Source organism: Lacerta agilis, chromosome 7, assembly GCF_009819535.1.
Source record: "Lacerta agilis isolate rLacAgi1 chromosome 7, rLacAgi1.pri, whole genome shotgun sequence".
Classification (NCBI taxonomy): domain Eukaryota; kingdom Metazoa; phylum Chordata; class Lepidosauria; order Squamata; family Lacertidae; genus Lacerta; species Lacerta agilis.
The window spans coordinates 10784755-10812335 of record NC_046318.1 but is presented as its reverse complement, the minus strand read 5'-3'; the positions used below and the strand labels follow the sequence as shown (position 1 = coordinate 10812335).

The 27581-nt window shown below is 42.4% G+C and overlaps 1 protein-coding gene across 1 annotated transcript in view; it reads right to left on the bottom strand.

The window, feature by feature from the left end:
- The window catches only part of MYO10 (myosin X), a 181006-nt gene that overhangs the window by 45089 nt on the left and 108336 nt on the right, over positions 1 to 27581 (bottom strand). The window contains exons 6-19 of the mRNA XM_033154368.1: positions 27290 to 27414; positions 26685 to 26698; positions 26505 to 26589; positions 24322 to 24425; positions 23781 to 23910; positions 23182 to 23300; positions 20452 to 20598; positions 19928 to 20028; positions 19594 to 19660; positions 18237 to 18329; positions 17818 to 17886; positions 17513 to 17595; positions 16208 to 16316; positions 15427 to 15507 (exon numbers count right to left, since the gene is read on the bottom strand). Of these exons, the coding sequence (XP_033010259.1) occupies positions 15427 to 15507; positions 16208 to 16316; positions 17513 to 17595; positions 17818 to 17886; positions 18237 to 18329; positions 19594 to 19660; positions 19928 to 20028; positions 20452 to 20598; positions 23182 to 23300; positions 23781 to 23910; positions 24322 to 24425; positions 26505 to 26589; positions 26685 to 26698; positions 27290 to 27414 (1327 nt within the window). The remainder of the gene's footprint in view (positions 1 to 15426; positions 15508 to 16207; positions 16317 to 17512; positions 17596 to 17817; positions 17887 to 18236; positions 18330 to 19593; positions 19661 to 19927; positions 20029 to 20451; positions 20599 to 23181; positions 23301 to 23780; positions 23911 to 24321; positions 24426 to 26504; positions 26590 to 26684; positions 26699 to 27289; positions 27415 to 27581) is intronic.

Genomic DNA, 27581 nt, shown 5'->3' with positions numbered 1-27581 from the left:
TGGACTGTCAGCAAACAGCTTTGAGAATACTTTTTCAGCAGGTGCTAATATCTGCTGTCCATATTGGCATGACATTTAATACACACTCCAATCAAACTTTTAGCATCTATTGATATCCATGGGAGGGATTTAAGCTAAAGGCTGCGAAGGACTTTATTTTTGCACCTCACAAAAACCATCCATGAACCGGCACGCAGCTATCCCTTGAAATTCACGCTTCCCAATTTTGTGGCAACAGCTCTCCAACCAAATAACGTGTACAAAAGTGTATTATGTCAGGGAGGAAAGTGTGCAGTAAAATGCACTTCAAAACATACAAACATGCATTATGTGAGGGGAATCTGTTCACAAAAAGGTGTAAATTAGGTAAGTGCCTATCAAAAGTGAAAATGTGGAGTACTGAACTTAAGATCGGAAAAACCAGAAAACGAGAGGAACAAACCCACAGCTTTGTACACCCCTAATTTAAGCACATATTTAAATTAATTTCTTTCTGAAACTAATGAGATGTAAAAGGGTTTAATGTTGGCTAAATTGTGTTGCCGATAGTGCTTTGTACTTAAGAGTGCAGATCAAACTGAATTCAGCTGGACTTATTTCTGAGTAAACATGCAGAAGACTGCCCTTATTTATGTAAAAACATTTATATACCACTTAATGTTTCAAAAATCTCTAAGTGGCATATTTGGTTCTATGTAGCCACAGGAAATCCAAATGTATTTCTTGAGCCACTTTGCTGGAATAATTCTGACAGGAAAACTACTTGGAAATTTTCCTGTCAGAATTATTCCAACAGAGCTGTTACTTTACAATGTTTGGACTGGAGTCTATCAAACTGTACTTAGGGGCATGAGGAGCTGTATTTTTTAGCTGAAATAAGCACAATTTGAAGTAGCTGGCACACTCTCCATGGGTACCCTTGTTCTTTCAGCTGAATTTGGGGCAGCCATTCATCTGCGAAAGCTGACACCACACACGACTTGGCACTTATCAGTGGTTCTGTGGAAGTGGAGAAATTCTTTCAGCCATTTGCTTTATCTCTCTATCAGACCATTAAAAAGCTGCAGGCCTGGAGATCTGCCGATGACAATTAAAACATATCAAAAGATAATTACTTTGGTGCATTTTTTAATAAAAAAAATAGGCATTCAGAGTGAAAATCTTGCGATGGCTTTGTTCATCTGTTAACATAATGATTACATTAAAAGGTAAAGGTCCAGTTAAGTCCAGTCGCAGACGACTCTGGGGTTGCGGCTCTCATCTCGCTATACAGGCCGAAGGAGCCGGCGTTTGTCCATAGACAGTTTTTCCAGGTCACGTAGCCAGCATGACTAAGCCACTTTTGGCACAATGGAACACCGAAACCAGAGCAGCGCACAGAAACACTGTTTACCTTCCCCCCAGAGCGGTACCTATTTATCTACTTGCACTTTGACGTGCTTTTGAACTGCTAGGTTGGCAGGAGCTGGGACCGAGCAATGGGAGCTCACCCTGTCGCGGGGAATCGAACCGCCAACCTTCTGATGGGCAAGCCCAAGAGGATCAGTGGTTTAGACCACAGCGCCACCCGTGTCTCCAATGATTAGGATACATTACTAAGCATTAATACCCATCAAAATTATTTGAGGCGTATCCGATAATTATATAGCATGGGCTTTTTTCCCCCTTTCAGCCGGAACTTCCCGGACCTTTCAGGTGGGCTCCATTGCCATTATAAGAGAACAAGGCCTGAAAGCAAGATGAGCGCCACAACCCCACAGTCGCCTTTGATTGGACTTAACCGCCCAGGGGTATAGTTTTTGACAGGAAGGGAATCTGTTGTCAATGACAGACCATTACCTGGTAAGGTTTTGTCTGAGGTTGACTACTCCCATGCTGGGTGGGAGACTGATTAAGAAGGTTCATCCCTGGACACAAACAGAATCTGGTGGATTCCCGAACGTTCTATGGAGGATTTCCCAGTTGACACGGCTGGTTTTGCTGTGGGACAGCAGAATGGAACCATCTCTTGGTAGGATTGCTCCTCAGTGCCTTCTTCATCACTGCCAAACCTAAATGTCTCCTTGGTATGCTGGGAGACTCCGGGCAATGGAGCAAGAAGGATGGTTGCAAGGGCACAGGTGGTGAAAATTTCAGAATAAATCTGACCGAACACAGGCTTGAGCCACTATCATGTGGTGGTGGCTGCAACAGCAGCAGAACGCTCACTTCACCACCACCATTGAGAAACCACACAGCGGAACGTTTTAAAGGTGGTGAATGGGGTTGCTGGAAGAGACCCATTAAAGGTCTGCTGTAAGAAATTTGCTAAGCACTTTGATGGTAAGACCGCTCAGTTTCATTCGAAATTGGATGTGACGATTATTACGAGTCTTAGGGAGGTGATCAGAGCACCATCTGGTGCAGTGTTATTGGATCAGTCGCAATTACTGTGGCCTCATGAAGTTGACAAGTGGTTTGAACGGCTGTGGTTCCCCCACTAGCGTTTTTTGACCCTCGCCCGATAAAAATGAACCAAAATTGCTATGAGATCGACGGTGTTTGGTTTACTTCCTGACTCATTGGCACATCTGACTATGGTGAGGCAAGGTCACCTTGTTAACTTCAGATCCAAAACTTCTGTGCAACTGCAACAAATTTAGGGCAAACGGTTCTTTACTTGATTAGTAGTAGATTTCGTAACTAGAGTAGACAACAAAGGCTGTGGGAAATCCTGGACCTACGCCAGTGTGGTGTAGTGGTTAAGAGTGGTAGACTCGTAATCTGGGAAACCGGGTTCGCATCTCCGCTCCTCCACATGCAACTGCTGGGTGACCTTGGGCTAGTCATACTTCTTTGAAGTCTCTCAGCCCCACTCACCTCACAGAGTGTTTGTTGTAGGGGAGGAAGGGAAAGGAGAATGTTAGCCGCTTTGAGACTCCTTCGGGTAGTGAAAAGCGGGATATCAAATCCAAACTCTTCTTCTTCTTCTTCTTCTTCTTCTTCTTCTTCTTCTTCTTCTTCTTCTTCTTCTTCTTCTTCTTGAGATAATGGCCTGGTTCACACACAACACTAAGTCATGGTTTCCTAAAGTGTGCTTTGTTTGTCTCAACCTAGGCCAGCAGACTAACCATGGTTAGTTTTCTTTCAACAAACCATGATATGAAGCCAGGGTTTGTTGTTGGCTTGTGAACCATGGTTTGTTTTAATTATGTTATGCCTCATGCAAACACCCTCACTTATCCAGTTTGTTTGTTTTTTTAAACTCCCCATACTATAGTCTCAGCAAGCTACAGAAGAACAAGTTTTGAAGATGCAAAGTTTTGACACTGGTCCCAGTGTGCAACTTAAGATTCAAAACCCCACCTCACTCTTGCTTATTCCTATCTTTTTCCCTAGCCTTGCTAGACTCTTTCCTGTTTCTCAGCCTTGCCAGCTGTGAACCAATTCTTCTCTGCCCCACCTAGTGCATTCACACTTCTCGGAGCAAACCTTGGCTTAGCTTCCTTCCTACCCATCCAACCTTAGCCTGGCTCCTTCACTTGGAAAAGTATTTGTGATGTACACAATGAAGATCAGAATCTATCACGCTGCTCCTACGAGGATTTCAACGAATCCTTCCTATACAGTATTTTTAATTGTAATTTGCCGCTTTAGTTATAAAACGCTTTCTAAATGGTTAAACCTGCGGTCTGAATCCCAATTTACAGAGGTAACGCACCACTGCTAGCCTGAAGCTAAGGAAAATACAAGAAGTAGCATATAGAAATAAGCTACACCGCATTACAGAAGAGTGTGATTTCTTTCTTCCTTTGCAACTGCTACTATTTAACGTCAATAGTGATAATAGTACCATATTGTGGGTATTATCATTATTATGCTATTTCACCCCAGCTGAAACCTAACTATTTATACCCATACCAATGTAGAAGCGCAGCTAGCTTTTAGTCTAATGTCATCCTGGATCTCAGTGACAGAACAATTTGATTTTAGAGTCTCGGGCAAGTTGAGACTTCTTGCTGCCATATGGATTGATTGCAATATAAACCTCAAAGTGGTTTTAGGCAAGATACAGGTTTTTATATCTTATCAGAAACAGATTTTCTTTGAACTCAGGCAAGCATGCTTAGGAGACGACAGCCTTAAACTCTTCCTTATATATTTAAAGGTTCTAGTGCCAGTGAGCTCCCCGTAAGTTATTGTGGAATACAGTATGCCAGGGATAAACCCTCCATCTCTCTTTTTTTTGTAAGGTCAGTCATGCCCAATATTTCCTTGTTGTTTTCTCTCAGTCATCATCTTCTTTTGGCAGCAAACTGTTCTGTCTTCCGTTGGGCACACCGCATCCCAAACTCAACAAATGTGCACCATCAGGTTTCACCAGAGGGATTGCAAAACGAATTCTGACTTGTGGGAGCATGAATAAAAGAATCTTATTCGGACGATAACCCCTTTCAACTTTTGTGCTTTTCATTCCTTTCCCACCAAGGCCGGATTTAGGTTTGATGAGGCCCTAAGCTACTGAAGGTAATGGGGCCCTTTGTATGTCCAGCTGTCCTTTGTCAACAACAAATTGTTGCTGTTTTTTTGTGTTGAGTATATGCTAGATGGTAATTTATGGACCTAATAGGTATCTAAAGCCATTTGCACATAACAAAATAGGTATTTTATCAGAGTAACTGTTGAACTGAAATACAATTAAGAAGAAGTATATTAATAGTGAAATAATTATTAAGCTCTATTTTACTTGTTTTTTATCTTATATTTTGGAAATGTACCTCCAGGTTTGTTTTTTCTTTAATTTTTTTGGGGCCCCCAAGAGAGTGGGGCCCTAAGCTATAGCTTGTTTAGCTTATACGTAAATCTGGCACTGTTTCCCGCCTACCTTCCTTCCTGCAACTTTTACACAAATTGTACTGCAAGTAAAGCATGCATAAATTCACACACACATACTTTTAAAAGAAACTCCAAGTGCCTTGGAATTCAGAGGACGTTTCCACAGAAATCATATACAACGAATGCATTAAAGCAATTGATGACCTTTCGGAGCACAGGGGAGTTTGGTCACTTTTCCTTTTGTGTCCACCAGCAAGCAGCTTGGGACACAGTGAAAACATTCTCACAAAAAGCAGCTTGTTTAAATGCCCAAGTTCTGCAGCCTTCAAAAATCTCTCTGTGCTAGTAGTCTTCCTTTGGAGTAAACACACCGCTGGAAATGTTCCCTGTGACAAACTTGGTCATCACAGTTTCAGCCCCAAAGCCGAACATCTTTAACTCCTAAGTCTCTGAGAGATTTCCCTTACCTTCGTGAAGCACTTTCCTCTCTTAGCCTTCAATCGATGGGACAAAGCTGCATCTTTAACAGCAGCTGCAGCTGCTGCTGCACACATGAAGCACACAGAGGCACTGGAACTTGCGCACAAAACAGGGCTCTTTCTTCAGCCTGCTGGTATTTAGAGACCTTCATGTGATATCTTTGGCTATGCTTGTTTTAATTCATTCCTGCTGCTACTCAGAGGAAGTCATGCCTAGCCAAGCGCTGGCTCAGCCCCGGCCACTTTTGCATACTCCCTAACCAAGAGAACGCAAGGGCTAATCTTTCTTTATGAGTGCTGAGAATGTAAATAGCTTTTGAAGCCAGCGGATTCCTTTAAGAGACCTGAGGAGATAAAACAAGCAAGATGGCTTGAAACGAACCAAGTCTAGCCTGGGAGTTTAGGAACTCTATAAATATTTTTGCTGGAAGGGAATAAGCTACCCTCTGCTTTATTGGTGGGTATTCATCAAGGCCCCGCATCTCTTTTTGAGCGGTTACCATGTCAACACGGAGAACATGATCCAAATCGAAGCCGCAGGTCTAGAACTCTGGCGGGGGCAAGTGATATTTTCCCTGCTGGCTCAAGGATATACGGCAGTCACTAAAAGACCCAATTTGGCTGAAAAATAAAAAAGGCTGCAAGCGTTCAGTTTTCATGTCCCGTCCCAGTTTCTGGGGTGGTTTCTCCCCTTTCCTACAGGGCCACAAGGGTTATGACAGAGGCAATAGATCCAGACTTTCTCTTTCCTTTTGTGTGTGTGTGTGTGTGTGTGTGGTTTTTGTTTGTTTGTTCTTTTTGGTACAATGCTACCTTGGTTCTCGAATGTCTCCGTTGACGAACGTTTCAGAACCTGAACGCTGAAAACACAGAATAAATGCTTCCGTTTTCGAATGTGCCTTGGAAGCTGAACGGCTTCCGCTGTGTGTTTTTCAATTTATTGCTTCCATCCATATATACAGAAAAATTCATTTATGGTTCACTTTTATGAATTCCTGCAACCTTGTAATGTACTTCTGAGATAATGAGCAAGTGTCAATACCAATGGCTTCCGCTGTGTGTTTTTCAATTTTCTCAATTGAATTTGCAGACAGCTCTTTGCGCCTCGGTTTTTCAACATTTCGGAACTCAAAGTCTTCCAGAATGGATTACTGTACTAACCTTGTCAATACGTGTTGCTGCTTCCCTATGCCCAATAATTCGATGGGAAGTAGTGCCAACAAAGGAAAGGAGGTTACAACATTTGGGGCATTTTCGTTTAGATAAAAGGAGCACACTGGGGAGACATGATAGAAGTGTACAAATTTATGCATTTTGTGGGAAACATGGACCGAGTGAATTCTCTCTCTTTCTCTCATATATATATATAACGCTAGAACCTAGAGTCATCCAATCAAGCTGAAGATTTAAGACAAAGGAAGTACTTCTACACAGTTAAATTGTGGAATTTTCCGCCACAGGATTTAGACAAATTCATGGAGAATAAGATTTAGCATGATGGTTCTCTGCTCTTCTGCAGTATTGCAGGCAATATGCCCCATAATTCTTGCTAGGAGTCACAAGTGGGGAAGGTGCTGTTGCCTTAAGAGTCCTGCTTATGGGCTTTTCATAGACATTTGCTCGACCACGGTAAGAACAAGATGGGCCTCTGATCCTATAGTCAGATCTCTTCCTACGCTCCTAGGGTTATTGTGGGGATAATATGCAGGGATAAATATATATCACGGGTTCCAAGCGGGTAGGGTGGGTCAAAACTGTAGTAATAATGTCCTTCATAACAGTAGATTCTGGAATTAAGGAGGTCCACTATTTTGTCCTGGCCCTGAACATCTAGATCCAAATGTCAAAATCTGAAAAAGGTGGGGGCAGTCCTTGCTACACTGGCACCAGGTATCTCATTGCCTTCTTAAGGTAAAAAGGTAAAGGCTCCTTGGACGGTTAAGTCCAGTCAAAGGCGACTCTGGGGTTGCTGCGCTCATCTTGCTTTCAGGCCAAGGGAGCCGATGTTTGTCCACAGACAGCTTTCCGGGTCATGTGGCCATCATGACGAAACCGCTTCTGGCACAACGGAACACCGTGACAGAAATAAGAGTGCATGGAAACGCCATTTACCTTCCCGCCGCAGCCGTACCTATTTATCTACTTGCACTGGCATGCTTTCAAACTGGGAGCTGGGACAGAGCAACGGGAGCTCAGCCCACCGTGGGGATTCGAACCACCAACCTTCTGACCGGCAAGCCCAGGAGGCTCAGTAGTTTAGACCACAGTGCCACCCGCACCCCCTTCTTAAATAATAACTTACCTTCTTAAGTAATAACTTAAGAAAAAGACTAACAAATTTCCTAGCATCTACACATCAGAGAACCCATTCACATTAAGAAAAAGTGACATCAAACAATCAGCTCAGAGATTTATACACGATATAATGCTGCTACAGGAAAGCTTTCTTTCTGTCTTCCTGCCGTCTCTCACCTCGGATCTCCGAGCTGATTCAATCCATATATACAGAAAAATTCATTTATGGTTCACTTTTATGAATTCCTGCAACCTTGTAACGTGCTTCTGAGATAATGAGCAAGTGTCAACACCACTTGCTGCATATTAAAGTAATTCTAGAGAAATGGAAAAGGGCAGCTGGAGAGGTTGCCTGCACCCTGAATTCAAAACTGGGCTGGGAAGAACAGTGGGTGTATTTCAGAGCCTACAAGGCATTTTTAAATAAGATATACACCAACAAAGGTATTTACCCTACAAAAAAGCAACCATTGGGTTCAATGAAGGTCAAATTATGAGCTTAATGGATAACTGTGCTTGGAAATTTGCCACAGAAGACATAGCTTATCAGTCTCCAAAAATGTTGCTCTGTTGTCTCAGGCGCACCCTTCTTCCACCCACTTGAAAAAGTATTGCTTCCAAGAACTATCCAGTTTCTGAAATGTTCAACAATCACTCACAGCCTTCCATGATTTAAATGCGATACCAGGTTTTCTCAAAATAACTCCTGGCTCATAGATTCTCTCCAAAAAGCTGCCAGGCTATTCCTTCCCAATCACAGGGAATAATTTCTTTCTGCTCCTCCGTCTCTTGCAGGTGACATCGAACCAAATCACACAGTTCTGATGCTCAGCTCAAACACCAGTAACGGCAACAACACACACCTTAAAACAGAAACTGTTGATTTTTTTCCCCTGTCTCAACCATTCAGCACATTTTTACATTTTGCAGAGTTTTGGTATTCTTTGGACATTGCCTTCCACAACCAATGTTCCGTAACTGGTGAAGGGACATGCTTATTTGCTCTGGAATGGGAAGGGAAATTTTTCCTAGAATCTCAACTAAAGCATCCATGACAGATGGCCATCCAACTTTGCTCTCCACAGAGGGCACTTCCCGCTCCTTGTTTTTTGCCGCTCGCTGACTCTGGAGCACATGTGACGATGTTGCACATGTGACGAAGTGCTCCTCCTCTCTGTTCAGACACGCGACACTAAACTATATTCTGCACTCTCAGGATGAGTTGCAGCAAGCCTCCGGGCTCACGTGCTGCCCCCTCCTCCTCTGGCACAACTGTAAAGAATTTGCAAACTTTATAACAGCACAACAGCTTGAATTAACTTAGGGTTAATAGCTTAGGGTTTGAATGAACTGTGGTGCATCTAAAGCTTGCAATGTTCTCCTTTTGGCCATGCTGGAGGTGGAGGAGAAAGAGGGGATCGATAATGTGAGCTGTGACGATTTAGCATTTTGGTTTAACAGACAATCTTTATTTATTTATTTTGTGATAATTGGTTAGTTTTCAATTACAACAATGCAATAATAGCTTCATGATAACAATGCCAAATTATAATACAAGTAATAACACCATTATAATTTGGCATTGTTATCATGAAGCTCTTGAGGCTGGAGGAGACTCTTGAGAGTCCCATGGACTGCAAGAAGATCAAACCTATCCATTCTCAAAGAAATCAGCCCTGAGTTCTCACTAGAAGGACAGATCCTGAAGTTGAGGCTCCAGTACTTTGGCCACCTCATGAGAAGAGAAGACTCCCTGGAAAAGACCCTGATGTTGGGAAAGATGGAGGGCACAAGGAGAAGGGGACGACAGAGGATGAGATGGTTGGACAGTGTTCTCGAAGCTACTAACATGAGTTTGGCCAAACTGCGAGAGGCAGTGAAGGATAGGCGTGCCTGGCGTGCTCTGGTCCATGGGGTCACGAAGAGTCGGACACGACTGAACGACTGAACAACAACAACAACAATAACACCAATCATTAAGATGCCAAATTATACAATTTAGGTTGCCCCCCCCACCGCATGCTAGAATTAATGGTTTGATGGTTTTCTTCGTTTCTGCATTCCAAAACCTTATAAATTTCAATTGCACTCCACTCCAAATACCAATCCCTTATATCGCAACTGCAGTTTTAACGACTTCCATTCGTATTCCTATATTGAATGATTTCTGCACCTACAGATGGGTTTAACAGACCAATTAATTGCTTTTCTTTGGGGGGGAGAATGCTCTGCCCCTTGTCAAACAGCATTGGTGCCCCTCCCAAATAAGAATATGTAACATACCGGTACTATAGATGATCACAAATAGTTTCAATCTCTTTTTTTGCTGCATGCTAAGCTATAGCTTGGGCCACGGGTGGCGCTGTGGTCTAAACCACTGAGCCTAGGGTTTGCCGATCAGAAGATCAACCTAGCAGTTCGAAAGCACGTCAAAGTGCAAGTAGATAAATAGGTACCACTGTGGCAGGAAGGTAAACGGCGTTTCCGTGCGCTGCTCTGGTTCGCCAGAAGCAGCTTAGTCAGGCTGGCCACATGACCCGGAAGCTGTACGCTGGCTCCCTCAGCCAGTAAAGCGAGATGAGCGCCGCAACCCCAAAGTCGTCCGTGACTGGACCTAACGGTCAGGGGTCCCTTTACGTTTAAGCTATAGCTGCCCAATATGTTGTTTTGACAAGGGTTTTCTTTTTTAAAAAACAAAACACAACAACAACCCCAAAACATTCTCTTGGCGATGAACATTGTCAGTCCATTTAAAACATTCATCATTCATCAGCCTTTCAGACTATGGCAGGCATAATACAGAGCTGTGTGTGTCTATGGCAGGCCTTGCTTAGTCATTCTTTTGAGGAGAGGTGAGGAAGGTTCTTGTATTGTCTCCTTTTTCTGTCCCCGAATGACCTCCTATATCCCATAGAATCTTGTTCCTCATAAAAGCTCTGGCTTAACTCATGAGTCATCTTGAAAAGCACTCGATATGGCAGTTACACATGACAAGGGGGAGCAGTGCCCTGTCTAGACAGCTACTCAAAGCTTCGACCCACCCAGCCCCCAACATTCCTTTAAACCCTGATGCACAACATTCTTCCCATTGTGAAAAGGGAAATATAATGCCTTCGGCCAAATCCAGCGGGCCGAGAGAAAGATCGAGATCTCAAAAAGATACTTTATCCCTAGTCAAGCTGTAGCCATGATTCCTTCCGACGACGTGAGCGGCTCATACAAACTGCTCATCCCCACAGGGAAGTCCCTACCAATTAAAACTTTGCACCTGTCACCAACTCTCCGCCAAGCCACGCACAAGGGCAGCCTTTTCCGCAGCCAAGACTTTAAGCTAGCAGAGAACAGGCTGACATCCAGAGAAACATGTGTCATTTCTGTCTTGTAGGCTGGTTCACAGCCTGATGCATATGTGTCGAGACACAAGAGTGTCGTCCTGTTTAGAACGGTGAACCATAACTCTTGTTCACAGGCCTTGCTCGGAGATCCGTTGCCACATAGAAATGAATGGCGTACCTGCCAACGTTTCTCTGATGAAAATAGGGATGTCCCAATCCATAATAAGAATAAAGGTAAAGGACCCCTGGGTGGTTACGGCCTGTCAAAGGCGACTATGGGGTTGCGGCACTCATCTCGCTTTCAGGCTGAGGGAGCCAGTGTTCGTCCACAGACAGCTTTCTGGGTCATGTGGACAGCACGACTAAACCACTTCTGGTGCAACAGGACACTGTGACGGAAGTCAGAGCGCATGAAAACACCGTTTACATTTCCGCCGCAGCAGTACCTATTTGTCTCCTTGCACTGGCATGCTTTTGAACTGCTAGGTTGGCAGGAGCTGGGACAGAGCGACGGGAGCTCACCGCTTTGTGGGGATTCGAACCGCCAACCTTCTGATCAGCAAGTCTAAGAGACTCAGTGGTTTAGACCAAAGCGGTTCGAATCCCTGCTGTGGCGGGAAGGTAAACGGCGTTTCTGTGTGCTATGGCTTCCGTTGCGGTGTCTCATTGCACCAGAAGCGGTTTAGTCATGCTGGCCACATGACCTGGATAGTTGTCTGTGGACAAATGCTGGCTCCCTCGGCCTGAAAATGAGATGAGTGCCACAACCCCATAGTTGCATTTGACTGGACTTAACCGTCCAGGGGTCCTTTACCTTTACCTTAATAAGAATAATGACTATTTATGGGTTGCCTCAGCCACACTGGGCAGCTTCCAACATATATAAAAACATAGCAAAACTTTAAAAAAACAAAACACTTCCCTATACAAGGCTTCCTTCAGATGGCTCAGGGGTTGGATAACTCCATGCCCTCCAAGATTTCTCCAGTGAAAGTAGGGACGTCCTAAGGAAAAGCGGGACATTCCAGGATCAAATCAGAAAACGCCCCTGGAAAATAGGGACACTTGGAGGGTCTGGAAAGGGGAAAACATCCAAACTGATACCTATTTAGTAAGGACAGTCTCTCGTTTTCTAGAATTTGCCCCTTGTCTTTTCTTTTTAGGAGTGTGCTGGGTGTGTCTCATCTTAAAAATGCTGCAGGAGTGTGTGTATACATGTCTGGTTTTTTTTTTTTTTTGTAAGCCACCTTGGGCTCCTCATTAGAGGAAAGGTGGAATGTAAGCCTAACTCTGGAATAAATATTCTTCATATTTCAGCCCCATCTCCAATGTCTCCAGACTTTATATACGTATGGGCATTATGATCTAGTGTGTAACATGTAAATGCACTTGCTTAGACAAAAAATGATGAGGCACCATGTGTGGGGAGAGTAAATAGTAATTTATTTGTGTCCCCATCTCCTAAAATTGTATTCTAAGCAGCTGAGAAAAGTGGTGTAACTCAGACCAGCCAATACACTAAGGCTGTGTATAAACCAGAGCTGTGTTTCCCAAGAAAGCTATTTAATAGAGGCTGAACTGGAATGGTCTACTTGCAAGTCACAGGAAGACTTACTGCCAGGCATGAAATGTAATATGTGGAGTAATGTGGAGACACACACACACACACACACACACAGAGAGAGAGAGAGAGAGAGAGAGAGAGAGAGAGAGAGAGAGAGAGAGATGTATGGGTGTGTACTATGCAATGATAGTTCATTTAAGCGCAAAATATTTAATCTTAACTGCATAGAAATGTATGCTTTCAGTAATGCTTTCTTTTGTGAATGTTCAATCCTTAAGTTGCTGTTGTGGTTTAAAATGTGCATGTAGACCACACCATCATGTTTGTATTACAAGAGGTGTTTCTTGTTTGCAAAAGTTGCCTTATGATAACTTTGCTTTAAACATATAGTCATGCAAGGAAATATTTTGGCAAGGAGTCAGATACTTGGGTTGGGCAGGGGGTGGGGTGTGGGGAACCTGGAAAAATCCTGAACTGAGTTGTAAAAGCACAGCATACGCACACACACACACACACACACACACACACACACACTATATCTCTGTCTCTATCTCTATCTATCTATGTCTCAGGGAAAGACAGAGTCCTAGAGGCATATCCGCCACATATCTTCTAAAAATCCTGCTCAAAGCCCCTTTCATGACAGCAAGATACACACTTCAATCTTTTTGGTTGCCCTCCACCCACCCAAGTTGCAATTCCAGCCAAAACTGGGCAACTAAGTTCTGCACACGTGCCCAAAACACTATGCAACACGATTAACGGCTTGCACAAACTAAACTCAAAAATAACCACCTACAGCAAAGAGTTCCAAATCTGGCTCCCTATTCAGAACAAAAAAAAACCAACAGTCCAGCTTTCTTCTTGTAATTACTGCAGGTATGTACTTTTCAGAAGCTAACCAGATGTTTCTTGGCAAACACTGAATCGACCAAATGTTAAATCTGGTGTTTTATCAAAAATAAAGAATGGATGTTGAAAATGTTGTTTGTAAGAATAAAAGAAAATTATTATAAATTAGTTTAGAGATGGTATTTAACAACAGTCAGATTAAATCAAATAAACAAGGAATATTCAGTGTTATGTTGGAGGGAATGCCAGGAAACAGGGAATTATGTTCACATGTGGTGGGGGTGTAAATATGTACAATTTTTTGGCATGGGGTGTTTAAGGAGATAACAGAAATCACTGGGTTAAAGCTGACCAAAAGTCCAGAGGTAACATTATTATCAATTTAAGATGGGGTGGAAGTTTCGCGGGCTATGAAGGACTTGCTCACAAATTTATTGACAGCTGCACGAGTTATTATAGCCAGGAAGTGGAAGGGGCAAGCAGAATATAAAATGGAAGAATGGTATAAAGAGGTGTGGGATATAGCTGTTAATGATAAATTAACATGTGCCATTAAGGTAAGATGGGGAATATGCAGGAGAAATGATTTTGAGGAGATATGGAAGGTGTTTATAGAATTCGTATTTTTAAAACGGAAAGGGGTCAAACCATCGCAAGAAGTGTCGAAATTCTGGGAGCTTGGATAGTCACAATGGAATGGTCTTGGGGGTAGGGTGCACATTTTTATTCTTATTTATTTATTTATGATTATTACTTTGTCAAAATAGAAGAAGGAAGGAAGGAAGGGAAAGTTTCTTTCTAAAAGTACTGGAATCTAAGCCAGAGATTGAGTTCCAAGAAGCTCTTGGGTTCCTTGGAAGCTTATCATAAGTTCCTCATTGAGAAGGTCAGGAATGGCCAAAGATCCATCTTTTCCTGCAGAGCTACAGAGAAGTGGGTTGGTGCCAGGATGCATCCTTGATTAATCTGAGGTGGCAGCAACACACTCAGCAGATCTGGCCAAGGCCCCATATGAACAGATTATGAGAATATTCCCCACAGTTCCTCTACATGGCGCTGTGATTTCTTAGGACGCCTCAATATGGAAAGAGCCACCTGGAAGTTTGAAAACCACTGGTTTAAACTCTTAAGCAAAATGTGGGCATTGTTTAAAATTTAGCAAGTAGCTATCAACAACCTACAAATTAAACAAAGATCGGCTTTAACAACTACAAATATCTGTTTCATTTACAGTCGTGCCTCGGAAGTCGAGCGGAATCTATTCTGGAAGTCCGTTTGACTTCCAAAATGTTCTGAAACAAAGGTGCGGCTTCTGATTGGCTGCAGGAAGCTTCTGCAGCCGATCGGAAGCCGTGGAACCCGTGTCGGACATCCGGGTTCCAAAGAACATTTGCAAACCGGAAGACTCACTTCCTGGTTTGCGGCGTTCAGCAGCCAAAACCTTCGCGTTCGATTTCCGAGGTACGACTGTATTTATTTCATAAAACTTATATACCACTTGATGGTTATGAAAAAACAACCTCAAAGCGGTTTGCAAAAGAGAACAAAGCAATAAACTATCAGTAAAAAAAAACCCATGAAAACAACTTGTTCAATCCTTTGAAACATAAAATCAACAATAAACTAAGAAGAGATTGAAGCATATATCTACACTGCTTTCCACCTTACCTGGGAGTAAGCAGGATTGAACTAATTGAGGCTTACTTCTGATTCTACATGATTGCAGCCCGAGGGGTGTCTCACAAGACCAAAAAAAATTGCAAGCAAAGGTTTCTGCCCACCCTTAGTACAAGCTGCTGTTTTGCCAACTGTTTCATCTATCAGTTAGAGGATTTCAGAAAAAGCGATATAATCTCTACAGCACACACAGCAAGCATAAGGTAAACCAACAATTAAGGACTGCAGAGGACATGATGCTGAAGGCTGGCCAGCTTTTAAAACTTCTTAGAATCTCAGCGATTAGAAGAAGAATCTTGCTGTTCTATAGGTAGTGGTGAGCATGAAAAAACAAGGTTAAGCCATCGGTTCCATGGTCACCTGGCAGAAAGATCCAAGGCAAATGCAATCTTAAAAGCTTAAACCTTACCTTCTCCATGTTTGGCTTGATACAGCGAACAAAGAAAGGGTTGGAGGTGCTTAGCGTTGCCATTAAGGAATGCAGCGAAACCTAAAAACAAAACAAACCAAAAAAAGAGGGGAGGAAGGATCTAAGTTGTACCTTGTACTTATCTTGGCAAACCACTTGCAAGCAGTTGCCATAGCAGCACCTAGTGGCAAGGACTGCAAATTACACCAGAGGAGGCTTTCCCAAAGGTAAAACAGAGAATTGTAGAATTGGGAGAGTTGCAAGGGACACCAAGGGTCATCTACATAGCTTTCAACCCTCCCTGCTGTTTTCCAATGCTATAATAAGGGAATTTCCTGCAAAACAAAGGTTGACAGCTATGGCCATCTAGTCCAACCCCCTCCAATGCAGGAATCACAGCTAAGGAATCCGAGACAGATGGTCACCAAACCTCTGCTTAAAACTTCCAAAGCCCTCAAGAAGGACACAAGGGCAGAGACTGCAGCAGCAATAACAACAACAACAACAACAACAACAACAACAACAATAAATTTATACCCCAGCAAGTCCCACCAGAATATTTAAAACACATTAAACATCAAACATTAAAAACTTCCCTAAATGGGGCTGCCTACTATTCAGAGGCATGCATCTAATAATCAAAATTATTACTTTTTGAAATGAGGTGCTTGACCAATTAAAATGCAGGACTAGAGTAGACTGAGTAGGTAACAGGATTCAGTCCTACCGATCACACACAAAGTGCAACGCTTGGAAGAGCCTGATGGATGAAGGAGCTCACCTTAAATTGCAGGCTGACGGTGGGCTTCCGATGTTTGGTTCCAGATTTTAAAGTGTCTTGGCTGCTGCGGCTGGAAACATGTTCAAAGAGGTCGTAGATGAAATCGAGGCTGAAACAGAAGCAGGAGAGGAGAAACCATGTTTCGCAGAAGTAGCACTCAGGGCAGCTTAAAAGAAACCACCGTGAAATGCTGCTGCAAGATTTGTGCAGTGTTAATTTAGAAGAGCAAAATATGGGGCAAAAATGTGATTTTTAACGAGTTTTTCTAGGTTGTGGGTAGATGCTGAAGATGTTTGTAACAAAACCTCAGCCAAATAGCCATAAAAGCTTAACATATGCAGCTCTGCTAAGTATTGAACAACTTCCCCTCGGCATGCCTCTACATGCAAGACATTCAGATTCTACATTTAAGTGAAGCGTTCTGAAAAATGTAATACATGTGAAATTCATGTGTGATTCAATAATAATAATCATAATAATAAATCTCGACTTGTTATATGTCTGTAATTTGTTTCGGCTGCGAATGCAGCAAATTACAACTGGAGCTCTCAAAAAATTGTCGCTTCATAAATTAAGAAAAATCTATTTCAACCTCCTCCAAATGGAATCAAGACAAAAAATTATCTGGCTGGTGTCTCGCAGACTTGACCAAAACATTGCAGAATGTGGGCTCACACAATTCCTTTAAAGGAGGATTAAGGTATGCAAAATTCAGGGGAGGCAGAATAAACATGCCCCTTGACCTTCAGCGCAACCAATCAAACGCAAATTGGTGGATATGCCATTCATAGAGCTTTATCCCCTTTCCACAGTGCAGGGCAAAGAAGAAGAAGAAGAGGAGTTTGGACTTGATACCCCGCCTTCCACTCTCCTTAAGGAGTCTCAAAGCGGTTAACAATCTCCATTCCCTTCCTCCCCGACAACAAACACTCTGTGAGGTGAGTGGGGCTGAGAGACTTCAGAGAAGTGTGACTAGCCCAAGGTCACCCAGCAGCTGCATGTGGAAGAGCGGGGAAGCGAACCCAGTTCACCAGATTACGAGTCCACCGCTCTTAACCACCACCCTACAAAACAAATCAAAGCTCGCGCACACACAGCCCCAGACTGCATGCGATAGCAGACTCACAACTCGGTGCAGCTTCTTAGCAAATCCAAGGACTAGAAATATGAAGAGTGCAGGAGAGTGTGTGTTTAGAATCGCAAACCAGAGGAATATTATGCCCCAACCTCCACTGCCCTCAGAGGCCACTGTTTCCAGCATCTTACCAAGGATCAAGACCCCCAGATTGAAAATACTTGACGTACCTGCTTTCCCGCAAGAGGTTCAGGAGATCGTCCCTGAAAGTGTCCCTGTTTTTCTCCAGGAATCCTCTGACATCATACTGAACCTATTTGAAAAGAGGCAGAACAGGCTCAGCTATTAAAAAAAAAAAGAAGAAGGAAAAAGAAGCCCCTCTTATTAACAGCTTCTCACAGAGGGACCATTGTAAACAGCGGAGAAGAAACTGAATGCTTCAGTTAATTTGCAAGTGGCTGCAGGGCAAAACTGAACTGCCTCTGAAACGCTCTTTGGAAGAATTTCAACGCACATTAAGGAAAAAGGAAATTACCTCTCCGGCATAATGTTTCACTCCAAAGTTGTGAACAGCAACTCTTGGTTTCACATAAAAAGGATTGCTCTGTTTACAAAAGGGGGACAAAAAAGAAAGATAAACTTTTAGGTTGAGCAACTGAAATATCGAAGGAGGTCTGAATAAGCTTGCTTATCAGAACTCACTGGAAGACTGGCTTTAGAAAAGGCATGCTATGTCTGTTTGGGTACTTAAGATTTTCTTACAGACACTGTGTGCAAAACCTCCATGCATTATCTCACACAATGAAGATCAGCACAATGCAGGTCCCAGAATTTTAACCAGAAACACCTTTGCAAAGTCAATAAACACTCTGAACAGGAAAAATTCCAACTACGTATTTGAAGGTCTGCAGCACACCACAATTCTATAAAACAAATGAGAAAGATATTACTTACCGCATGTTGGATGTGTAACTTTGCCAACAAGGTGCTGTCCGTAGCTTGGGGAAAATGGCTTTCTTCATTGATAAGTGCTAACAAACCAAGTTTCTGGGTTTGTTAAGACACAAGACAAAATAATATTAGGCAGGTCACAAGCGGTTTATACTTCTGTTTTCTTTGTTGTAATTAAACAACAACAACCTCTTTCAAATGGAGTAACACAGTGGCGCTGGGCTTTTAGCTGCATAAATGGATTTGAATGGCATATTCTTCCAGGTGCCTGAAATGCAGGGTTGCCATCAAAAACAGCAGCCTCATATCTCTTTCTTTATAACATCTAGTGCAGAAGTGACTAACCTGTGGCTATCGGCCACTTGCAACCCGGTGAAGATGCCCGGGTGCCATGATGACACCCGACATCTCCACCACCTGGAGGTGGTGATCCTTGGATCACCACCCTGGGGATCCTTGGATCTGGACTGCTTTCGCACACTAGCAACACATCCTGTAGATTTCTACCTGTTACATTTTATCTGCACCATCAGAATGACAAATAGGACTTTTGAGCCACCTGGCCCCCAAATGGCAACTAGGCATTCTGTTTTGCCAACTATAACCCTGGTTTAAGCAGCCATTTGTGGCCCTCAATATGTTGCTGAACTGCCACTCCCATTAACCCTGGCCATTTGAAGTCATCTACAGTTATTGGCAAGAGCTAAAGAAGGTGAACAAGGCAAGAATCCTTAAATCAGATTGCAAATGCTGCCTTCCTACTCTTCTGTAACCCAGCTGGGAAGAGGGTGGCAAAGCAGTAACGAGAGAAATGCTTGCTTCTATTCAATGCTGTGGCCATGCGAAGTATGTTGAAGTTCAAAATGAACAGTTATCGTATTACCAAATCAACATTTTGGTGAACAGTTTCATCTCTGTAAACCCCAAACCACGAAAAATGTTTATAGAAAGGAACACAGCTTCCCCCATTATTATAATTATATATTCCTCAAACTTGCAGACTTCCTTTCACAAAAAACAAACAAACCAACTATTGAGGCAGTGAATACCGTATTTTTTCGTGTACAAGCCGATGCCCCCCCCCTTTTAAGTCAAAAATTGGAGGTAGGTAGTCTTATACACGGGTTTATACGGTAAATCTTGGGTGAATCGGCTGGGGAGGTGATGCAACATGGGGGATTGAGCAGTTTCCCAAAAAAGCTGAACAACTTTAAAATATTGATTTCTTAATTTGGGGCTTCCTAAAGTAGGGGAAGTCTTATACATGAGGTTGTGTTATACACGGGAAAATACGGTAGCTAAATTTGTATAAACTCAATTCAAGATACTGTACGTCACACATTATTTAAAAAATGTTTACCTTTTCAATAAGATCCAAGCACTCCCCATTATCTGTCCAATTGATGTCTTCCCATGGGAGTCCTTCTCTAAGAGAGACCAAGAGGCACATTTTATTACAATTATCAGACATAAAGATTTTTGGTCCACTTATTAGGAAAGGCGAATGGGAAGCAGCTTGTTTTAAAATAATAGTGAAATGAACTGCATGATGGTCCGCAATACCTCAATGGAGCTGAGCATCAAAATAAAAATAAATATAAATATAAAAATTAAATTAAATTAAATTAAATTAAAAAGTTAAATTAAATAAAAATAAAAAGTAGGGGTGGAGAAAAGCCTTTTGCAGTTCTTACCTGCTATATTCCAACTGTTCTAGTGAAAAAATGTGCTTGTTGAAATACTCCTGAAGCTTTTCGTTTGCATAGTTAATACTGAACTGCTCAAAACGATTAACCTGGAAAGGAACGAAAGATGTTCGGGTAATAAAAACAATACATGCAGGCATAATTTTATTTCTATGCCACTTTTCTACAGTTAAAATCATGCTCAAGAACATGGCTTAGAACATATGTAATATGTAATATGTAAAATATGTAACTACAATATAACGAATTTATAAACAATAAATAAAACATTCTAAAATACACAACCAAACCGAACAATTTCCACATGATTCACAACAAGATCTAGAAGGAAGATACAAAAAAACCAACAGCCTGTACCCCCTGTAACAAAAAAACAAACAAACCCCCAAACAACACCCCAACCCCAACATCGCCCTCAGCAACAGGCAATCCTAGTTAAGTTATGGAGGAATGAGCCAAAACGGTGAACAAACAAACAATGGATAAGCCAAGTGGAATCCTTTGGAACATACCTCAAAATTTTCAAATCCAAAGATGTCCAAAATTCCAATGGACTTGAAGTCTTCTTTGCCTTTTATTCTGCTGTTGATTTTTTTAATAACCCAGGCAAAGCACTGGGAATAAAGTGCCATAGCTGCTGAATCTCTGTTCTCTATTGCCTGGGAAGAGGCAATGCAGAGCAGGTCAATTGCCACACACAAACAAGATTTTTGACGAAACGTCCTTTACGCAATATTACTCAAAGCACAGGGCAAACAGAAATAACAAGCTTACTCTAATTTTTACACACAGAGTTACTCGCGCTCCACTGCTTTCCTCTAAAACCGTGGTTCCCAACGTGGGGCACATGCCCCACAGGGGGGCAATTTGATTTTTAAGGGGGGCAATTCGAGAATGAGCTATTAACAGGGAATGGCCATTTAGGCTTCCTCCACATGAATAGGAGCTCACTTTTTTTTATATGTCACCGGGGGGAAGGGTAATCAGGATTTTAGAGATGCTTAGGTGGGGCATCGCCCCAAAAAAGGTTGGGAACCACGGCTCTAAATAGACACCTCAGCCCTCCCAATTTGTGTTTGCGTCCTATCTTTATTTTGTAGCCATGGCTAATAGGACTTGGACATATCTTCTTCTCTCTAACTCCACATAAAGATGAAGGGTTGTATCCAACATGGCTGTTCCGCTCACGGCACCAACTTCCACTTTCGCAATGGAACTTTCCCCTCCTCTCCCCTTTTTCAGCCGATGTGCACCCTCAAACTCTGCTGAAGGGGTGCACGCAGAGAGGAGAGGGAGTCCAACCGCACGAGTGGAACTCTGATGGCTGAGTGCGGGTACGACCCTCAGATACAGATATAGGCAGTTGCAATGTTCTACCGATAATCACAAACTGAAAATGCAAAGCAAAGGAAGAGGCCTATTATTAAAGGGTTAAACGGGAAGCCATCTAAAGGAGCATCCTCCTCTCATTAACATTGTCCTGTATAAGACAAAACCAGCATTTCCCCAAGAGGGCATGTGCACTCCACTGTTTCCATCACTAGTTCATCTCAAACCCTGAACAGAGATTCAGCTCAGGCTTTGACATTCTAAGCTTTTGAGACTGTATCTCACGGTTTCTTTCGGTCTGTTTTACTCAAACCAGAGTGTACCACCCATCAATCTGATGATTTACATCGAGGATACAGCAGAGGTGCTGTCTCCAGAGTTTCATCAGCAGGTCCTACATCAAGCATAGGCAAACTCGCCCCTCCAGATGTTTTGGGACTACAGCTCCCAGCATCCCTAGCTAACAGGACCAGTGGTCAGGGATGATGGGAATTGTAGTCTCAAAACATCTGGAGGGCCGAGTTTGCCTATGCCTGTCCTACATCCTTAACACAGTCCTCTCTTCCCTTTGGTCATGTCAATATATCAATATATTGTCCCAAACCAATCTGAAGTCCCTATCGTGATACTGGTTTCATAGTTTCTGACCTGGCAATATATCGTGAATCATGGTGTTCGTGTGTGTGCTATGCAAAAATCACAACATGGGGGAAACCGTGAAGCCAGTCAATGCCTCTACATAGCTCCATCCTTATTTCAGACTTATGGTAGATTGCGATATTTAACTGGTGGTATCTTCTTCTTCTTTGGCGATCACTTGTAGCCAAGTAAGATTGTATTCCATGAACATGGTCTTAACAGTGAGTCCGTAAGTGACTGTGGAGGCCAATTCTGGAACCACACATCCTGCCACAGTGGGGACATAGGTTTCTAGGCAGGAGTTGATCACAGTGAGGGTTTGCCAAATGTGCCTTCCTCTTAGCACGTTTCTCCCTTTCGTCCTGAGTTCAAGTGTCTTCAAAGTCCATGACACCTTTGGTAAAGGCTGTTTTCCAACTAGAGCACTCACAGGCCAGTGTTTCCTATTTGTCGGTGTTTATACTACATAGAGCTGGACCATCAAGAAGGCTGATCGCCGTAGAATTGATGCTTTTGAATTATGGTGCTGGAGGAGACTCTTGAGAGTCCCGTGGACTGCAAGAAGATCAAACCTATCCATTCTCAAAGAAATCAGCCCTGAGTACTCACTAGAAGGACAGATCCTGAAGTTGAGGCTCCAGTACTTTGGCCACCTCATGAGAAGAGAAGACTCCCTAGAAAAGACCCTGATGTTGGGAAAGATGGAGGGCACAAGGAGAAGGGGACGACAGAGGATGAGATGGTTGGACAGTGTTCTTGAAGCTACTAACATGAGTTTGGCCAAACTGCGAGAGGCAGTGAAGGATAGGCGTGCCTGGCGTGCTCTGGTCCATGGGGTCACGAAGAGTCGGACACGACTGAACGACTGAACAACAACAACATACTACATTTATTTAGATTTGCCTTGAGAGAGTCTTTAAACCTCTTTTGTTGACCACCAGCATTACGCTTTCCATTTTTAAGTTTGGAATAGAGTAGTTGCTTTGGAAAACAATAATCAGGCATCCGCACAACATGACCAGTCCAAAGAAGTTGATGTCAAGAATCACAATATATCACGATGCTGAAAACCAGGTATCATTCAGTCCTACAGTTCACCTCTACCCAGCTCCATCTTTATTTCAAACATTGTGATATATCACTATATTGTGGTGTTTAGCTGGTTATATAGAGCAATGTTGAAAACAAAGCTCTAAGTATGACCGGACAGCCAAAGCCAGATATTCTAAAAACAGGAGACACATGTAAAATACTCCAGAGTAACTTCACTGTACCTGTTGTACACTGAGAGGTGTCAGAATTTCTTCTCCCCTGAGTATCATTGATCGCTGTGTCAATGCTTCTGTCAGCTGTGTTGAGTCCAGCCCAAGTAACTCTGCTGATCTACCCAGAGCTAGCAACAGACAGAGATGATGAATGAAAGTTTTAAAACTAATAGAATTATGCGCGGACAAGCACAGCAACATCTCATGGGTTGGCAAGGAAAACCTAAGGCTCCCTGTGGGGCAAAGAGAAAGCGATGGCCTAATAAGCAGTTCATAATTCACAGATGTCTATTTCCCTTCAACTGACTGCACATATTAACTCACATCGTTTTTCCTTTCTAGGGAGAACGATCCAAATTTATTTTCAGAGCCGATCAATACCAATTATGAAAATTGGATTGGGGGCTTGACAAGGAGGTGATTTGCTGGCTTTAAATTGATTTTTCCCCCTTACAAGTCGCCTGAGGCAGTTCGATTTTTGAACCAAAAAGGCAGGAAATAAATAAATAAAGAAGGAAGGAAGGAAGGAAGGAAGGAAGGAAGGAAGGAAGGAAGGAAGAAAGAAAGAAAGAAAGCTATACCAAAGGAAGCAACCATCTTTTTTTCACCTGTTTTGAAGGACACCTGTGCTCCACCTGCGGTAATAAATTCAATGTTGCCTAGGTGCAAAACACCAGCAAGCAGCCTGAGAACATCTCGCACCTCTTCTGTGGTGAACTGCATCACTTCCATTGCAGTCTAGGGGAGGGAAAACAATATGAGACCTTCAGATGAGACCTTGAGATGGTTAACACAACACATCTCCCCACCTCTCCATGTTGAATCCAGCGAAGGCCCTACGTGAGTGGAACACCTTCCATTCAGGCAATGGAATTCCCCCTGCTCCTCCTCCTCCCGAAATCTGTTCCAGTTACGATTTTTAAAACCCTCTGTCCTCTGGAGTGGTGCAGTTCAGGGAAGTTATACTGTGCTTTTCTGATGATGGTATACAGTGTACACAAGCCCTCAAAATTGCCACGAGGGCTGTGAGGTTCCTTTACAGAACCTTGTCATTGTTAGCACACAATCTCAACTTCAAAGTGACTGCCACGTCAAAAGAATTTGGGATGTTACTGGCCGATCCGTAAAGAACGGGCATGTCGAACTCACAATGACTTCTTTGAAGGATTCCTTGTCATTGATTGTCTTGTCCGCTACACATCCAGACTGGTTCAGGTAGTGATAGTTCTCTGGTACAGATAGGTAAAATGCATCTGGAAACAGGAAAAACAGTTAATTCATGCTGTTGTGTTTAAATTAAGGAAAAGTTGCTTAACAATAATATTATTATAATACCTTTCTTGTCAATGTACAACCTGTATACAATGAAATTAACCGAGCCTCCCCCCCACAAACACTCAATCTCATTGCACACTGTGTGCTTGTTGCACAACACACCAACCCCGAAAGTCAGTTGTACTATATTATTTTCCGTTCAGCAGCCTAACAACCCACGGATAGAAACTGCTTTTTTGGCCTGTTGGTACGACTGATTGTACTTCTATATCTCCTGCCCAAGGGTAGAAGATTAAAGAGGTGCTGGCCGGGGTGTGAATTGTCCCTGAGAATTTTTCTCACTCTCCTAAGGCAACGATCCCTTGCGATGTCATCTAGCGGGCTCAGGGGACAGCCCATGATATCACGTGCATGATATCATGTGCTGTGTTCACCACCCTCTGTTAAGACTTTTTGTCCGTGGCTGTCAAGCCAACGTACCACACTGTGGTACAATATGAGCACACAATAAAGCACACGAGAGAAGAAACGCCAAATAATACTGTCCATTATGTGCAATGTTTCTCCATGATAGGATAGGTAATTTTAGGTGGCAACAGCAGCTACCCAAAAGTGATGCTTGCGTACATGAGAAATGCATACCAAATGCATTCCTCAAGAATAAAATTTCACAATGCTCTGTGAGAAATTCTCCGGCTTAGTCTCGGAAAATTTCCAGCGGCAGAGTATATCACAAAAGAACCCCTCTGTGTGCCATTCCTGTGTTGATTTGGCACACAGATAGACTGCTCTGTGGGTGGGTGCACTTTGAGAACAGAGAATGGAGGCGGATACAGATACTGAAGGAGAATGCAAAAGGTGATACCATGTCTGGGATGAAAGGGATTGCAGAATGTTTGTTGCAACTGCAATGCTGTGAACTGCCCTGAGATCTTTTGATGAAGGGCAATTTATAAATTTAATAAATAAAATAAATAATGCATATCAAGATGGTGGCAAAGCCAAAGTTGGTACCTTTCTTTTCTTTTCTTTTCTTGGGGAAAAAATATTTATTTTTTTGGTTTTTCAAATTAAAAATTTACAGAGATACAGTGGTACCTCAGTTGTTGAGCGTAATCCATTCCGGAAGACCGTTTGACTTCCAAAGCGTTCGACAACCAAGGCGCAATGGGCGGGTGGCAAATTCCATTGAGAAAATGAAGAAACATGCCTCAGAAGTTGTCCCATTTCTGAGGCCTGTTCAAAAACGGAAGCATTCACTTCCAGGTTTTTGGCGTTCGGGTTCCAAATCATTCGGCTTCCGAAACGCTCGAAAACCAGAGGTGCCACTGTATATCAAATATAAATCATAAAAACCAAGATTCCAAGGAATCTCCTGGACTTCCATCCTCCCCTTTGTGGGTCCTAATAATAATCATTTCCTCCCGCATAGTTTATGATACTCCAAATCCTTTGCCTCTTCCATTATGTCCAGAATTCAACTTTAAACTGCAAGTGATCTTCCTTCCAATCCTACTAACGATTTTAACTGTTTACAATGGTCTTTAAGGTAGGTTATAAATTTCCCCCATTCCTTATCTTCCTGATTTCTGACTCTTCCGGTCAATTTAGCCATTTCTGCATAGTACATTAACTTCATCTGCCATTGTTCTCTGGTAGGAACTTCCCCAAAGTTAATACCTTTTCAATGTGGTACTAAGTTTACCAAAACAAACCCAACAGTTCTTACTCAGATTAGACAATTAGGTTCAGACTATACAACCTAGAGCACATTGTGCCCAATTGGCTGGTGCACACATAAGTATAGACTTGTGGAGGAAGTGGGATTTGGAAAGACTTTTGATATGATGGGACATATCACAATTACCACCTATCTTTGTTAGGCAATCGTTCTCTCTCTATATAACATAACGCAACATAGCACTCTTTAATTATTTTCTTAGGCTATACATTTTAAAAATACTAGGATCATAAAATGCTGGTGGTGGGAATCTTAGGAAAAATCTCTGTCCAAGGGGCACTGTAAACCATTATTCAAGCAGAAGACCGCCTCTCACCTTTCTTTTCTCCCTCAATCCCCGCCAGCAGGGCATAGAATATGTGATAATTTCTCTCTCCTGGATTTTGCCTTACTACTCGATTCTACAAGAGAAAACATATTTAGAGATCTGTTCGGCAGGTAGGTGAGATTCTCAGCGCGATCCTTTACATTGAAAGAAATCAAAATGCTGGTTTACCTTCTCTAATAAATCTTCAGCAGGCAGCAGGTTGAAAAGTCAAGGAACAGAATGTTTCATTTGACCGTGTGAGGAGGCTGGGGTGAACTGAAGGCTATATATTAATTTCTTAGCAGACTTGCACAAGCAACGTTTGTGTCCATCATTTTTATTTTATTTTAACATAAACGTAAGAATGTCATTGGGTAAAGATTTTAATTGGCATCTGTTTATTTGCCACAAAATTCAGTGGCGCAGCTCACACATCATGGTAAAGCATAGTTAATGGTTTGCCCTGACCATGGAAATCACTCTAGAGCAAGCAATTCCTGGCTTAGTGTTACATCTCAACCAGAGAACTAAGGTTTGTTTCACTCACACAAACCATGGTCAGTAACAGGCTTTAGAAACAAAATTATTTCACTGCAGAATTTCAGGATGATCTAGGTCTAGGATAAAAAACACACATAGGTTTGGTACTAAGCATATGAACTGGTTTTTATAGATTTTTGCATTCTAACTTAAGAACTTGGAATGTTTACCGAAAGAGAGCCAACATCTTCTTTGCTTGTTGTATAAAAATGCACACAGTTGTCATTAGGGCAATCACAGAGTACGAAGGATACAATCTACAATTTTTCCTCCCTGAATGTTGCCTTTCTGACAGAAATTCAACTGAATGAATTTCCCAAAGCGACTTGAGTTGTTGTTGTAAACAGTCTTTGCGTTGCCGAAAGCTTCCATAATTGGGCTGTGGGGGAAAATAAAAATAGATAACAAATGTACTAGCTGTATGAGTAAGAATAAACATTGTTTACTAGAACTTAGATTTTTTAAAGAAGTATATCCAGTGTAAAGTACTGCCAACTAACTCCTTTATCTTTAATTTTTGTCTCCTAGACAATGCACTTTCATTCC